This window comes from Spodoptera frugiperda, chromosome 16, assembly GCF_023101765.2.
Source record: "Spodoptera frugiperda isolate SF20-4 chromosome 16, AGI-APGP_CSIRO_Sfru_2.0, whole genome shotgun sequence".
Classification (NCBI taxonomy): Eukaryota; Metazoa; Arthropoda; class Insecta; order Lepidoptera; family Noctuidae; genus Spodoptera; species Spodoptera frugiperda.
The window spans coordinates 995,907-1,012,826 of NC_064227.1; the positions used below are offsets into that span (position 1 = coordinate 995,907).

General features: G+C 35.8%; 1 protein-coding gene across 1 annotated transcript; it reads left to right on the forward strand.

Moving 5' to 3' along the window:
• Positions 1–358: 358 nt before the first annotated feature.
• Positions 359–16,201, forward strand: LOC118280751 (hepatocyte nuclear factor 6). Its single transcript, XM_035601112.2, has 4 exons — positions 359–1,145; positions 9,664–9,687; positions 10,850–10,953; positions 11,434–16,201. The coding sequence occupies exons 1-4, from the start codon at positions 425–427 to the stop codon at positions 11,677–11,679; spliced, it is 1,095 nt and encodes a 364-aa protein (XP_035457005.1). The 5' UTR covers positions 359–424; the 3' UTR covers positions 11,680–16,201.
• Positions 16,202–16,920: the final 719 nt, after the last annotated feature.

Consider the following 16,920-nt stretch of genomic DNA (forward strand, 5'->3'; position numbering starts at 1 on the left):
TGCTCGAACGAGGGCACTCCCGCAACCACCACACTCCCAAACTTAGGAACAGACGTTCCATTACATCAACCATCGATGCCCCAATACCAACCACTCTACCCCAGACACAAACGAACCAGCAATGGTCATCAAACAATCCGAACAGTTAGAAACACCCCACGCACACCGCCCCAGGGTAGGTTAAGGGTGCATTGTATACAGCTAACGTCAGATAGCCCGACAAAGTAACCAAAATCAAACGAAATGCAACTTAACATCTTTTTCATAAGGTCGACAATCCCATTCCACTATCAAAGATAGGTTGTTTGAAACGAGGGTGAAGAAACAGGGGTGTTTGCAGGATGCGGGGCGGGGGGAAGGTAGGGTGCGTCGCGCAGGCGTGCTTCAGTCGCCCGCGCGACCCCGCTGCCGCCGGCCGCGCGCCATGGACGAAGGAAGAGCGCGCGATCGCGCTCCACTCACGGTTATAGTCGCCCCGAGCAACGCCTCGCCGCCCAGACTGTCGCCCGCGGACCTGCTGCCCGACGGGGACGCGGCGTTCCACCCTCTGTCCGCAGTGAACGGGCGCCTGACCCCGCCGGGGCTCGAGCCAGCCTCGTACGCGACGCTCACCCCTCTGCTCCCGCTGCCGCCGATCAGCACCGTCTCGGACAAGTTCGCGTACCACGCCGGGGGCACGTTCACAGTAATACAGCAGCAGCAGTCGTACGCGTCCCTATCACCGACTGCGTACAATGAGCCTCTGTCGCCACAGTCCGCGTACAGCAGGCGGAGTGCATCGCCGAACTCATTCGAAAGGCGATCCCCCACGCCGCCATTACCGAGTCCGGGGCTGGACTTGAACGCGGCGTTGCTTGCCCGGGAGGAGCAGCAAGCGCAACAACAGCAACAAGCTCAGACAGACACAGAAGAAATAAATACAAAAGAATTAGCTCAGAGGATAAGTGGGGAATTGAAGAGGTACTCGATCCCTCAGGCGATATTTGCTCAGAGGGTGCTGTGTAGGTCGCAGGGGACGCTGAGTGACCTGCTGAGGAACCCGAAGCCTTGGTCGAAGCTCAAGTCTGGGAGGGAGACGTTTAGGAGGATGTGGAAATGGCTTCAGGAGCCGGAGTTCCAGAGGATGTCGGCGCTGAGGCTCGCAGGTACGTGCTGCATGGTCGATGTCTGTAGTGGGAGCTAGATGTGTATGTTTGTTGTTTTTATTGTTTCTTTTCTACAGGTGAGTTGAGCAGATGTTGTTTATCATCCTATAGGAGTCCCTTACACTATAATACTACCACTAACTACAACAGCATCAAGTTCACTTAAAAATGCGCAGTTAAAGCAGATTCTTATTAGGTTTTGGGAAACCACGTGCTTACAATTTTTTTTTGTCTTTCAGTCTACACAATACTTAAGCCTCGCCTCACCGAAGCCTCATTTTAAACCTATTTTAAGGTTATATTATAACTCCTACACTGATGCTTTAAAATCTAAATGGTGCTATAAATCCGAGTAGAGTGAAGCGTTCCCACTCAGCCTATATTTGCATAATGCGACCTGACCCGGATTATCACGTGGATTTCGTTTTATAAATATATCCACATACATCCATTATTTCTAGGTTTATGTTTGTGTATAAAACCTTTATGTATTCAACATAAATAACGCTAACTTTCTCATACAAGCAATTTAACTATAGTGGTTAAAAGAACCCCTGTTTAGTGCGAATTTTAGGGTTCAAATCTCAGGCTAACTTCATAATAGGGTTACAAACTGTGATCTGAAAAGGGGGTGGGCAGAGGTAACACACCTGACGCTACTACAAGTCTCATTGTAATAATGAGCAACCATTATCAAGCAGCAATCTGAACCTCGTCTAAGTCAAAATCGTCTTAATATACATTTTTTATAAGGTTTATAATTGAACAAAAAAATATATAATATGTTGCCTAGGAAACGTACCTAGCACCTCGCACTCGGCAGTCATACTTGCTACCAGGCTGCCAATAAGATAGGGGGAATTATGTACTCTTTATTTAAGTGTTAGAAAACACTATAGAGTAAAAATAATTCTGCTCATTTTTTTATTAAAACCTAGTAAAATTCCTTAAAAATTGTTTAGCTTTGAAAACAATAAGCTGTTGATTAAATTTTGGTCTGACAAAAGCTAGATTTGTCTCAGTCTAGACTAGACGGTTTGGTCTAGAATTGTTATTTCAGGCTAGGTTTTAATTTAGGCATTGCGGCAGGCAGATAATAATTATGATGGATACTCTGCTCTTGTTTTTTATTTATTCAAAAGCTAAATTTTTTTGTAATGTCTCAAGTTCCCAATTGAAAAGTATATTTTCCTGGCTAAAAAAAGTTTCGCAATACAATACTATTTTTAATTTCGTGGGTTGGAAGAGGTAAACATGGGGTTTTTCCTGTAACTTAATTTTTACCTGTAAATGAATCATACTTTGAAAAGTTTAGCACTGGTTTAGTATACAAATTTACCCATGCTTATTTAATACATTAAACAACTTTGGGGCCAAAGTGACTAGCGCTAGCGGATTTTAACGAACAGCTTTAACATAGAACTATTTTTAAACTACTAGCTTCTGCCAGTGGCTTCTCCTGCGTTCCCCTGTAATAAAAAGTATCCTATCACCCAAATCACCTCATATCCTGTCTGTATACCAAGTTTCATTAAAATCCGTTCAGTAGTTTCAGCGTGATTGACGAACAAACACCCAAACACAATATTTCACTTAATGTGCTATAGGTAAACTTTTACATCAACCTCATTGATGCTTTGAAAATCTTCAATCTTAGCAAAAAACATTATGAAAGAAAGAAATACATAGAAGATCGTAGTCGGCAGTAGCCAATAGACGAACAGTATTTTATAGTATCCCCAAGTTTTATGGCTGTCGAGAGAATAGGACTTTAGGACCTCTCCCAAACGACCCTTATTGCCCTTCTTTAGTGACTCCCTAATCCAAGGTTTACCCTACTTTGTGTCTTACAAAGCTAAATGTAAAGTTCCAAGCATTTATTTCGGAGAATAGTACTCAAGCAAAGCCAGGGCACGCAGCTAGTTTAATACATGTTCCTAGTTTGGCTACACTAGTTTACGTTAGCAAAAGGTAGCCTATCTATCTTTATTATCCTATTTCAACAAAATTGCAATATTTCCAATCTTCCCAATTCCCGATACCTCAACAGCTCTTAAATTCGTAACACCCAAAAGGTCGGCAACGCACTCGTAACGCCTGTGGTGTTATAGGTGACCATGGGCTGCGGCAATTGCTTACCATCAGGTCCTACTGCTCGTTTACCGACTTATATCATAAAAATTAACTTATGTATAAGTTTCGATTCCGTAGTCGTTCGATAGTCATTAATCAAGAATTATCTACACCTGTATCTACGAAACAAAACAAATATCTTTAAATAAGTTAATCCAGGTCATGGTTTGAACTCTAAAGACCAACTACAAGAAGCTTCCATTACAAAATTCAACACAATTTAAAACCTGTAGTAGCTTCTGGGAAAATATAGGAAAACTAACAAATAAATCGTTGGAAAACTCCACATACATAGTACGAAAGTTCACACAAATACTCTAAACGTACTACAAACAAAAACTGATAGCAGTTTTTCACGACAAGACGCTAGAGTATCGTAGCGTACAAACCAATGATGTGACACAAGTTATCGACAAAACGCATAGAGTTTACAAACACCGGCCGCGTCAGCTGCGTCCATCGATTCGTACAATCGATGCGTTGGGTCAACCGCGCGGTCGATGCGGCACGTCACTAGTTCGTGTAGCCACGCGATTCTTTAAAGCGGGATTGTCTTTATGTCTTGGTGAAGATAAGTGTGGTTGAATGGATGATGTTTTATGTTGGCGTGATTAATTCAATGATGGTTTGAATAATGATACAGGATTATTACTTTTGGGTTTTTTTAGTGCAATTTTTCGATTTAAAACTTAGGAGAAGCTGTTTGGAAAATTGTTTTCTTTAGGCAAATACACTTTTTATCTTTATTTTTCCATAGTGTTGACGATCAAATGTTTTATCATCATCATCATTGTTGAGCAAATCATTATCAGCCGGAAGATGTAAAGTAAAGGCTTCCCCTTTAGTCCTCCACGTAGAATGACAGGCCGGTAATTGTTTAGTAGTAGAAAAATTCAATACTGTAGGGTCTTTCGTCTTTGCACGTAATAATGTACAATTTATTTTATCGATCATTAAAAATGTAAAACAGCGAGGAAAACGTCAGCTGCGTCCATCGATCCCCCCATAATGAATGCACGGTCGATGTGTGACGTAGCTATGGGGTGCGTTACCCTTGTTCGAAGGGATTTATAGTTTCGGGCGGTGCGGTACTAATTTATTCAAACTTTGGACTTTATTGTACAATATACATGCGTGGTTAATATTCTGTCTGCTGCTTAAATATTATTATTATTTTTAAGTCGTTTTTTTTCGGAATATGAATGTTTATTGTGTTATTTAGTTTCACAGAAATTTCTATATATTTTTTTAAACTTTAATGACATCTTTGAGTTTTTTCAATGTAGGTTCAGAGTTTTAAAAGCACAAGATGTTTTGAAAATCAATGAAAGTGGTAAAAGAATTCGTTTATTATTTGATATAGTATATTTTTTTTAAGTTATTCAATAATTATTCAGTCTTCTGAGTATAAAGGTATACATGTGAATGGCTTGAGAAATCCTATTTTTCAATTTTTCCTAAAAGTACATACATTATTCATGGTTACCCTACTCAATTTGGTTGTACGTGTCGTCGACACGCGGCCGTCAGGAACGTTCAGCAACCATTGCGTTTTACTTTTGTGAGTCGTAGGAAAATAGGTACAGTAAAGCAGCAATGTATATAATGCTTCTTTGTAAGTTGCGTGGTTCACTAGTTATGATGGATGGGCACCATTCATATAATAATGAGGGTAGTTTTCTTGTCAGGATTTTAATGTGATGCAGGGTAGTTAGCTCGCATAATTATTTTAATGAGGGATTATTAAATTTAGTGTTTTTTTCTATTGGGTGGTTTGACCAGATTGGCGGTATATTAAAGAAGGGCCAAATTATAACAGACGAGAATGCATGAAAAGACTGACTGATAATTTGATAGTGCGTGCTATCTGCGTGATACTAAAGTTCTTAAAGGCCGGCGTGAAATAATGCTTGTGTTGTGTTTGGCCGTATAAGTCGAGAGATCAACACTGATTGCTAACTACTTGGCTTTACTGTATCTGTACCTTGTGTTGTGCTCCGGCACAAATACCAGGAGTAGGAACGCGGTGGTTTTTAGTCAGTAAGAGTCTGACACTCCTCTCTCGCGTCGCCTAAGGCGCGAGTAGTCATTGGATGATTTTCCACCTTAAAAAACCCAAAGAAATATTGTGAATGACAGACTTAGTCTGCGATAAGATTACAGTAAGTGATCTCATAGTGATCGCGTAAGTTCAGTCGAGGAAAGAATATTATTATTGTGGTAGGGAGAAACTTCGTCATTTCCTATGTTGACTTCTATGTTATATGTACACTCGACGTCTGACGTCATAAGAGTACCATTTTCTTTTATTATAGCGTTGAGAATATTTATGTCTTTTGTCAGATATTTGGGTGATATTTTTGCAGTTTCGTCATAACCTTCGTTAATTCAACGAACACGCAGCAGAAAATTTGCTATTATTTATCGGTGTGTGATTATCGTTACAAGTGCGTTGCCGACCTTTTGGGGGTTAGAAATTTAAGGGTTGTTGGGGAATCGAGGATTGGGAAGGGGTAATTGGGCCTCCGGTGACTTCACTCACACAACGAAACACAACGCAAGTGTTGTATCTCGTCAGTTTTCTGTGTGGCCGTGGTATCACGCTGGTCGAGCTGGCCCATTCGTGCCGAACCATGGCTTTCCCACACTTAAATAAATTAAAATAAAGTAGACATATTTAATACTTATATCTCTCATATTTAACGCGGTATTATGTATAAACAAACAGACGATGATCCAATGCGTAGGAGATATTAAAATATGACATTCATGTTATTTACTCAGTGAGAAATTAGTATTTAGTATACATTGAAGGTTATATTACGTCTTGGTTTCATGTTCATAATTAAAGATTTTCAATGGATATCAACTCTTTAGGAAAGGATTTGGAAGTGATGTGCCAATGTTATTAGGATGTAGAATCTTAAATCTGTCTTTAATTAAAATTATGAGAGATATGATAGAGTGTGAGTATAATATTTGTTTGGTGATCTATTATGGTTTTCTGGATTCCATTTTGATCGGGAGTAGATTTTTGAGTGAGAAAATAGTCCTTTAAATAAAATTGGAGTAGTAAAACTTATTAAGGATACCTTAAAATTTTATATGGATCTCTTTGGAGATATCCAAAAAAGTGTAGGTGAACAAGTATAACTAGATGAATTAAAAGAACTAGGTTTTGTAGCTACTGTAAGTAGTATAAAAGTTTTAAGTTCTGTTTACCCCCGTGGTTCGGTTTATAGATGGTTGGTTATTACTTGAATAAGTGGTTGCAAGAGTGATTGCCGAGACGAGGTATCGAACTATAAATGTACACGATGTTAAAATGAAACCTGACAGATTATTTTATTTCTTTAGTTGTTGACGTTTCAAAAGTACTATTTATGATTTAATTTAAATTAAATGCGTTTGATTTTGACCTTAACCTATTCATTATATTGTTTTTGTTGTTGATGATATTATTTTTCACTACAGTAAAGGAATAACCTTTAGAACATTTTGTACACTTAAGAGTTACGGCATTAAGTCCACCTTCACATATGTACGCACGAGGCATTAACATAAAAGATATAACAAAATACAAAAATATAAAAAGAACCAACAAAAACACGTTCCCAAATTTTAGGTTAGCAACAAACCACGTGGAAGTGTGACCATATTATTTTAGGCTATTGCTCTTTTAGAAACCCCAATTTTATCCGATAATGTTTTCCTGCTTCATCCAATTTACGACAGGAGGCCAATAAATGCCCTAACCCTGGTAGACACCATCAGTTATCCTGAAGAACTTCAAAAAGCCTCGAAAAAGGTAGTACTGCAAACGAGGCGATGCGATGTTGGTTACCCCTCCCCCTGTGACGTCAGACCACCCTCTTTATCGATCCATCCCTCCCCTCCGCACACCCGCCGCCGGTTCAGTTATACGTACCTATATGGGGTTTCTTGGACATTTTACCTTTGATATACGGCTGGGGTTTTTATGGTATATTTTATTTATTGGACTTGGGGTACCAGATTTATTGGGACACGTGGTTCAGGGTCTTTTGACCTCTCGATATGCTCAAAGAATCTGGGAAAATGAGGTCAAAATAGAGCCTAAATTGGGAATGTCACTTTCTAGATTTGGGTAGTTTAATAGATAGGTATTCTAAATCTCATGGCCTTTGAAAACCTTGAATGTAAATCCATAAACTAAATATTAGTCAATGTTGCTTGTAATCCTATATCGGTTGGGGAGATTTATTGCGCTGAAATTGGATAGGTTAGTCACCCTTCATTTTTATTAGTCATTTCGGCTTTAGAAGTTATTTCTTCTATTCCTTTTATACGTGTTCATTCCTAAACTTTTTGCAACACGATTATTCTGATACTATTTATAATACTCCGACAATTCTCTTGTCGACCATATTTCCTTTAATAACCTTTCTCAGAATACGTTTCAAGGTTCTCGAAAGTCCAAAAATAATTTCGGAGAAAAATATCCGTTTCAGAGAAACAATTACAAGAGCAGATCGATAACAAAGTAGTTTATATAAAACCAATCAAAAGTAAATTACACTTCCAAATAATAATTGGAGTTAAGAATTAGAATCCTAATTTTCAAAAAAACACATTCAGTTACCAAAATTAAATCACTTTAATTTTACAGATACGCCAAATCAGCATCAAACGATAAAAGGCGACAATGTAAACAACATGCCTCAACAACCTTACTGCCAGCCTCGGGAGTACCAGGGTGCTCCACCCGCGCCCCAGGGCTCCACAATGTACCCTGGGCCTTCGCCCCACTGGGACGCACCCTACGAACCAGCTGGGGACGTTTCTTGCTTGTGAGTCCGCCCCACATCTTGATTTCGATCCTGGATTCCATCATCTTCCTATCACCTTCTCTCTTCTATCCTTGGGATTCTTCATCTCTCTTACTCATTTTATTGTGGGTCTCATTTTTAAAGCAATCATCTGCTGAATCGCTCGCTTTACTCATTGTCTCATCTTTTGGTTTACATGGTTCTCTACCATCGTCATCATCACTTCTGGGATCATCCATTGCGCTCTCATCTTTTAATTGCTGTTCAAAATGGATTCTAATTCCTCCCTCCCTTAACCTCTCCCCTCCGTCCTCCACTCGTGGCTGCGTAGCAGTGGACTTGGTTTCTCATAGGTATTATAACGTGTAAATAGCTTGTCGCAAAGGTAAAACACAACACATTATAATATAATAATAATTATAGAAACACTAATGATAATTTTGATTCGCAGACATCTTTGTGACAAGTCAACTTAGACTGAGAGGTTAAATGAATGGATATTTTTGTTCTGTCGATCAAATGTGTAAAATGTATAGAGATTTTGCTCATAGATGTTATTTTTTTCTGAATAGGCAGTATCCTTTCCCGGGCTTTAGTTTTGTTTGGCTTTTGTGGTATCGATACTGCCTAATGATTGTTTATTTAGATAATGTTTTTTGAAACATTATTTTTAGCTGTAGGTAAGTGTTATTTTGTTAGCTTAAAGAGGCCAAGATGAATGTTAGACTGCTACCGCGCCCTGATCCCTCCCTTTTTGTTTCTCCCTGCGCCCGGGCTGCAATAGTTCTTTATTATATGATTTTATAGGTGCCTGCGAGATTTCAGAACCCTTTGTTAATGTTGTTTACATTGTCGCCAGGTATGCGTTTTTATATAATACGTTTGGTGTTTAGAATACTCTCGATATGTTGGAATTTGTACACGAGATAGATGTAACGTTAGAAATATTAGAGTGTTAAAGAATGATAATGATTTAATGTATGGTGCTTTGTTAAAATTACGAGAGACTATATAATTCCAGCATGTCAACGTTAGATTTAATAGAAATATATATAAATGTATAAATACACGGAAATATAGGTTTTATTTTATTAGTGTGGAAGTATAAGACACATAAAATACAGTACTACTTCAGTTTTAAATCAAAACTAACAAATTGAACCGTATTTCCACGCTAATAAAATTGAATCTACAAAAATCGACAGGTCCCATGTTGGGCGCCAATAGCCAAATGTAACTAACTCAATGTTAGATCCATTTTTATAGCTGGTGTTACTCTCATCTTTAATAAACGTGAAGCTATTTATAAGTTTTTACAAATATACCACGAAATAACACAAATTAAAGTAATTAAAAAAGAAATAGATGAAGATTCAGTGTTTGATATTATAGATGAAAATAGTGGTATTTTTGTAGAAGCTTTAAAATTTAGCCATCTATGTTTAGAAGCATGTTTGTTGTGTATAGACAAAGAGCTTGATAGAAAACCGTCAAGCGCGAATAGACAAGTCCTCGAAGAAGAAATTTTCTCTTTTGATACAAAATAACTAAAATTGTTATATTTTTTGTTGTTACAGCGGCCCAGATCCCACAGAGAGGCAGTGAGTATCTTGAACCTTATCCTAACACCACTAAAGGCGAGAATTATTTATCATTGCTTATTTAATATTTAAGGCTTAGTATTTAAATCAGAGAGAAAGAAACAGACCTTGGGTATCTTATTCATTTACATTAACGAAATTGCCTAAGTAATTAAGCTTAATACACTCTAAAATAGTCATTATCATTCATAGATTTTAAGTTCTATTTCGGTTGATGAGAAAGATTCCCAAAAATGTTCTTAATGGAAGATTAATATAAAAGAGAGTTCCCTGTATTGGAACCTTTAAAATGAGGGTCGTAGAAGGTTGCTACGTGGAAAGATTTACCCTCTTATTCCTAAAAATCTGAAGCCATAGTGGTGGTACTCTTGGGAATGTTAAGTCACCCCAGAGCCACCCCAGGAGACAAGACCAAATAAGTCTTGGACAGCAATTTCTTTCCAAAATGGCTACATTTTCACGGCTTCCTCTCAGACCCTACATCATCTCATAGTTCAAATGAATATGATGACATCTCAAGTTCGATTCTTGAGTCTAGTAAGGTGTTATTGGGTTTTTTGATTCTAAAAGTACTTAATGGTATCATGAAGTCTAAAGTTATGTCCCATAGTATGGCTTTAAGATCATTATCATCATTGTGGTGATATTTGAAATTAAGAGCTATATCTATAAGAATAAGGTTGATAGTTTTAGTTTTAAAATAAGTTGTTGTGAACTAAGTAATATCAATATTAAGATCCATTTATTTCTTTTCACTCAACTGCAGGAGACAGCCGCATATGTACGTACCTGTTTCTAGACAATTCGTGCTGTATTTTGGGGGCCAAGCTAGAGTTGTGGATGTTTTTGTTTCGTTTCTTGTCAAAATTGTTGCTTTATTTATTCTAAGATCCATTATCAATAAGAATAAGAATATAATTTCAAGGTGTTGTTGTTCCATATTTGATTGAGACGAGTTCATTGTTTTAATACTTTGTTGTGTTATCTAAACTTGGATTCTTATTGAAAATTTGCTGGCAGAATAATAACATTTAAACTTTCAAACAGTGCCACCAATAATCCCAAAATAATTGGCGTTAAATGTTTTCGAAATGAAACAGAAATGTCAGAACTCACGCGGGGCCCTACGAGCAGATTCAATAATGTAGCGTTTTGGTTGCAGGCTGCAAGCGCAAGGAGGATTTGGGTTCGGATATGCCTTCCCCGAAGAAACCGCGTTTGGTTTTCACAGACCTCCAGCGGCGTACTCTACAGGCTATTTTTAAGGTGAATATAATTTATTTAACTTAAAAGCAGATGATGGTAATAGAATGATGATTATTTAGTTAAATTCAATATCAATCCTGGTAAAGCTGAAGCATCAGACGTGAATAAAGAAGGTGGAACTGTGTTATGTTTTAAGCATATCATGTTTTATGGTATTGCAACCCATGGTCTATCAGGAATTTGTATGGCTAGGACCCAGTCTTCTCAGACGTTATCATACCTAGCTCTACAAAGTATTTTTTTGTGTCCAGTTCATAATACACTTGACAGTAATATCATTATCATCAACATCATCATATCAGCCATAAGACGTCCACTGCTGAACATAGGCCTGATTAAGTTCGCAGGGAGCCGCTGGTTGCAGGTCGCTTCCAACCGGCCTATCTAAAAGTCATTAGGGGTGGCCTAAGTTTAGCAGTGGACAGTAATACAATTAACATTAAATACCTAATTCTAATCCCAAAACCCAAACCATTTCAGGAAACAAAAAGACCATCAAAAGAAATGCAAGTAACCATAGCAAGACAATTAGGACTAGAGCCTACGACTGTGGGCAATTTCTTCATGAACGCGAGAAGACGATCGATGGACAAGTGGAAGGATGACGATGCGCCAACCACGGACCTGGATCAGCAGTGTGAGCCTCATGACCTGGACAGGGTTCCTAGTCTTGATTCAGCAGAATCTGAGGAAGACCATGATGAGCACGATGACCATCTTTTGTGACGCCGTCTTCCCCAACAGCAGCTTCTCGTGCTATGAGAATCGCTTGTTTTGGGCTCCGAACTGTCTGTCTCTGTTGTTGAGAGGGATAAGTACTGATGTTTTCTTTTTTATATGTCTGGTTCTGTACTGTTGAGTTTTAAGAGTAAGTCTACTTGGTCTTTTATGAAATCTAATGCTGTTGATTTGATTGAATGTCCATCAGCGTTAGAAGGGCTTTAGTATTGGATATTTTTTCAACTGTTCGTTTAAAGATTCTTTTATAATTACGATCTGAATGTAATTTTCTATCTTTCTATTCCAAGTATAAAATTTTCGGGGCCCTAAACAAAAATAAGTTAAAAATAAAAGTGTACAGTCAAAACTTACGTGAATAGTGCGACGCCGAAGCCGTTTTAGATAAAGTTTAGTTGTTAGCCGCTGGGTGGCGCCACTGTGTCGATGATCGAGAGATTTGTCGGTAAACAATCGATTTCCTGATCGATTAACTAAGGTTGTCTGAAATCGATTGTCAAGTGTGAGGAGAGTTGAATACGTCATTGCTACGATTAGTAATTTTTAGGCAATTAGGAATGTTTTTTCTACAAGAATGACTGAAGCGAAACAGGAAATTGTAAAAGCCTCCTCACTACTTTATCGACAAGTCTATCGATACAAATAATAGTGTTGCGCCCCAGATTGATCTCTATATCAAACGTTTCTAGTCAAACGTGAACTAAAATAGTTAACATTTAGTTTTTATTTTAGAACGACAATATGTATTTTTTAGCATAACACAATCACTTTGGATTCTGGCGTCCTATCTATACAAAATTATTAAAATCACAGCTCCGTTCTAGTGCAATAAAACGCAATTATCTTGTATTTTCATAAGTGTAAGTTTAAAAGAAAGTATTATTAAGTATAAATAAATCAGTTTACACAAAATGGCGCCTCTATTCAAAGTTGATTGTCATTAGATAACTGTAAACGATGAAACAATGGATCTTTTTAATGTAGAGCGAATATCCGATGAAATCGGATCGAAGTAATAATGTTTAAATAAGGGATACGTTACATGATTTCAAAGTCATATTTTAAGTAACTACCTACTAATCTTTGAGCACACATTATCGATATTTTTGAAAAAAATGCCATCACTAAATTAAAAGTAATATAAGGATTGTGCACACTAAATGTTTTTTGATATTTATGTGTATGAATAACAAAATTTTGAAGTAGAAAATGCATACAAGTTTCTACTTAATTTTTTTATTTTTATTTTTGATAACTCTCAGTGGTAATAAAAAATGAAAGTTACTGAGATTGATGATTCAATTATCAGGAGTTACCTTAATAGGTTTAAAATGATTATATTCAAGTATTCAGATCGATTTCTGCCAAAGCGACTTTGCTTATCAACAACTTCACTGGACTCCTCAAGTAGCTGAAAATGCCAAGTTTTGCAATAGTATAATGCAAAATGTATCTATTTAGTTAATTAAAATCATGTAACGTAAACCAACTAGTCACGATTTCATAACCATTCCATTTAATTTTACAACGGCTGATTAAAAAATTTCGAAAGCAACTTTGTGCGTGATATTATCTAGTTATTAACTTTAGGTATAAAAACGGTATTTATTTAAGAACTGCTTCATTATAAGTCTAGTCTGATTTGTGCAAAATGTAGGTTATTAAAAAAATAATAATGCTTGGAACAAATTGTTGGATGCACTGAGCGAGCGAATGCAATGTTTTATAGGTGTTAAGTGGACGTTATTCATGGGTGAATTTGACTATGTAATATATTTTTAAATTCGTTCAATTCTCTTTTCTGTTGATTAGCAAATTGTTTAAGTTTTTGTTTTGTAGTGAGCTTTGAGCTCACTTTAAACTTTAGCTATTCATTTTAACAGTTACGTATATTATTCAAGTTCAAGTTATTTTAAACAAACAATACATTTCGTTTGAAAATTATCGTGACAGATATTTTAAATAGTTTTGCATAAATTCAAACTCTTAAATATGGACCGTCCATTAAGAAGTGGATTATACTATCAGAAGAAAAGAAAATAATTTGTCAATCAACAGAAAAAAGAATCTGAAAAAACTTCTATGTTAAAACATTATAGCGAGTAGAAATTGGTTTTTATATAGAAGTATGTAAATAAATTACAACGTTTCAAGCAATATTCGTAGTTGTAAAACTGTGCAAATGCCTCCTATTCATAGCGACGTCACTATAAGAATTTTGTACCTGTATGTAATATTTGTATCTTAATATTATTATAATATGACTCATTATTGTATGCAGTTACTGTTTAGGAGTATAACTAGTCAATATATTTATTAAATATGATTTGTATCTGGTTTATTCAAAGCTATGTTTTATAGCGTTCGCGTCGCTCGCGCAGTGTGCAATCGACTTGTCATCTACAGGATGATTTTTAGTTTAAAGCGAATATTTTTAGTTTTAGTTTAAGTAAAATTTATTTATTAATTTAAAGTTTATTTATTATTGAATGACTAGTCTCTGTACATTTACGACCAAAGATGTGTTTAGTGCAATTCTTTTTGTTTTTTTTTTCCATAAATAATAGAGTTGATTTTATTTTCTGGTTTTTGTACCATTTTCAAGCATTTTTATGTTTCAGTGTGTCTTTATTTTTAGTTTAATTTTAAAACATAAACAGATATTTATTACGAGAGAAAACTGTTTTTTTTCAATAACTGTATTGTTTTTTAATACATTTAATCCAGCCCTGTTACTGGACAGTCATTTTCAAATTGAAAATATACACAGATGTCGGATAAAATATTGTACCTATTATTATATTACAAATGTGTTTAAACATATCTTGTCCCTATATTATTTATGTCATTTTGGGACATTAAATATGTACCATAAATAATATTATGTAAACTAACAAACAATGGTAAAAGAATGCTGGATTTATTTTATATACAACAGGTTTCATCTATTCCAATAAAACTTAATGGTCAATAACCTTACAAACCATGAAATATTTATTTATTAAAGTGTTAAATGACAGTATTAATTACCTAAAATAGATATTTTCTATTTGGCCGAAGGGCAATGACACACCGGTTTAATAGCTATTGCAATATAATTCTCAAAGATTTATTTTAGCTCTTTTTTATTTGTTGCAAAATGAGAAATGATAAAAACCTTTAAATACATTTTTATGAAATACAATGGGAAAGTCCAGTTTCATTTTGGAATAAGTTTAGCAAAAATGTTTTTTTGCAAATTTAATCTATCTAGTCTTACCTTATTTTGCAGGCAGCATGTAAAGTCATTTAAGACAATATTTAATATAGGGTATCCCATTTTTAAGACTTGTAGATTAGATCATTAAATTAATTCTGTTTTCATTTGACTAATATACCTCTCTGGAACACGTATACGTATTGTAAAAGTTAAATATTGCAACATAATATAATACAGTGCAATGTGAACAAAATAATTTATGAATGGAAATATAGAGGAAAGGTCCATCCTCGTTTTTGAAAATTAACTTAGACACAAGTAATTTTTTTGACTGTTTATTAAACCCTTTTAAACAACTTAATTTTAAATTGTATCTAGTCAGATACAAAGCTTAATTCCTATAATAATTTAAATAGAAACACAGTAAGGTTATTTCCATTCTTGGGTTATTTTAATTATTAACTAAAAATCACGGTTTACTCACGTACAGTAATGGAGAAAAGCTCTATTAGTTTCGAGTCACAAAAGGACTCTTCATCATCAGCAGCGTGCGCAGACGTGGCGACGTTGATCTTTTCCGTTAATGTACGTGAGTAAACCGTGATTTTTAGTTAATTTAGTATGTCTTAAGATGTTTTAAGTTTTTTTCCTTACATAACCAATGTTTTTTCTAGTCATATTTAAGTTTGTATTGATCAATAATTGGTTTAATCGACTAGTCGAACACAAAATTGTATGAACTGTATTATACAGTGAAACTTGGTTAAGTGGGACCTGGATAAGTGGGAAACAACTGGACCTCATACTGAGGTCCCAATATATTGGCACTGTATTACCTCTATTAGTGGGAAAATAATCCGCTTTACTTGGTATTCGTTGTTTTGATCTATCATCATTGCAGGTCCGTTTATGTCTCACTTAATAGGTTTCACTGTATCTATTAATAACCTCTTAAACATTCCATAATAACTTTTTTATAATCTTTTTAATTCCATGTAATCCATTGACATTCCATATGAATTTTTCTTTAAATTTTTTCTAATAATATTAAGTGAAAAACATAAAAATATGTATCTAAGAAATTGCGCACAAAAAATTCAGTACAGGACATTATTTTTGACTTTTATGAAATTTTCAGTTCTTTGGCTGTCCGTAAGATTTTTGCGTAATCTGTACTTAAAATACAAGTTTGATACAATCGAGTGAAATGCAAAAATGTAATATTTTTGTGTATGTATAGTACATAATAGTGCGCTTTCCGATGTAAATAGTTCGTGATTATATGTAAGATTATATGTACATTTTACAAAATATATGTGTCTTATTTTTACCCTTGAACATACTTATACACAATTACTTTCTTTTATGCCTGAAGGGGTAAAGCAAAGCAATTTTAACACAAGTTATGTTGCGAACCTCATGTAAAATAGAGTCAGCCTATTATTAGGTACGGCGTGGATGGTTTACACCAATTCAGAGTATAGTTTCAAGCTGTGAGTTGCCATTGCTTAGAATATTCGAAAATCTGAAAAAAATAAGCTTAAGCTTGGGAATCTCAAAACCGAGAGCTCTTTCTTTTTCTTCTTCTTCTTCTTTGGCAGTACCTTGACAAGGCGCCTCATCCAAGGCGAGAAGGAGTTTTTAGCTAGACTTTTACTGACTAAACACAACCTTTCCTACTCTTGTTCTTCGAGCCGGACCGAACCCCGGTAACCTGTTATGTTGTCCGCAGCTCCGCATCGGGCATCATCCCTACTAGGCCCCATCTGTAGGTCTGATGATAACCAACTAGTGACTTTTGTAAATTCAGGATGGAAATTACCAGTAATACTTTACTTCAAGAAATCTGAAGATTACATTGTAGGTCTTCTAGTTAATCTGAATACGAGGTTACTACTGTAGTCTTGGGTTCAATTCCTGCGTATAAGACTGGAACTGTAGTATCAATTTATCCAATGGGACGAAAGAAAGAGTTTCTGAAAGTATATTTAATAACTCCATGTATATGTTGTAGATATAATCATAGGTGT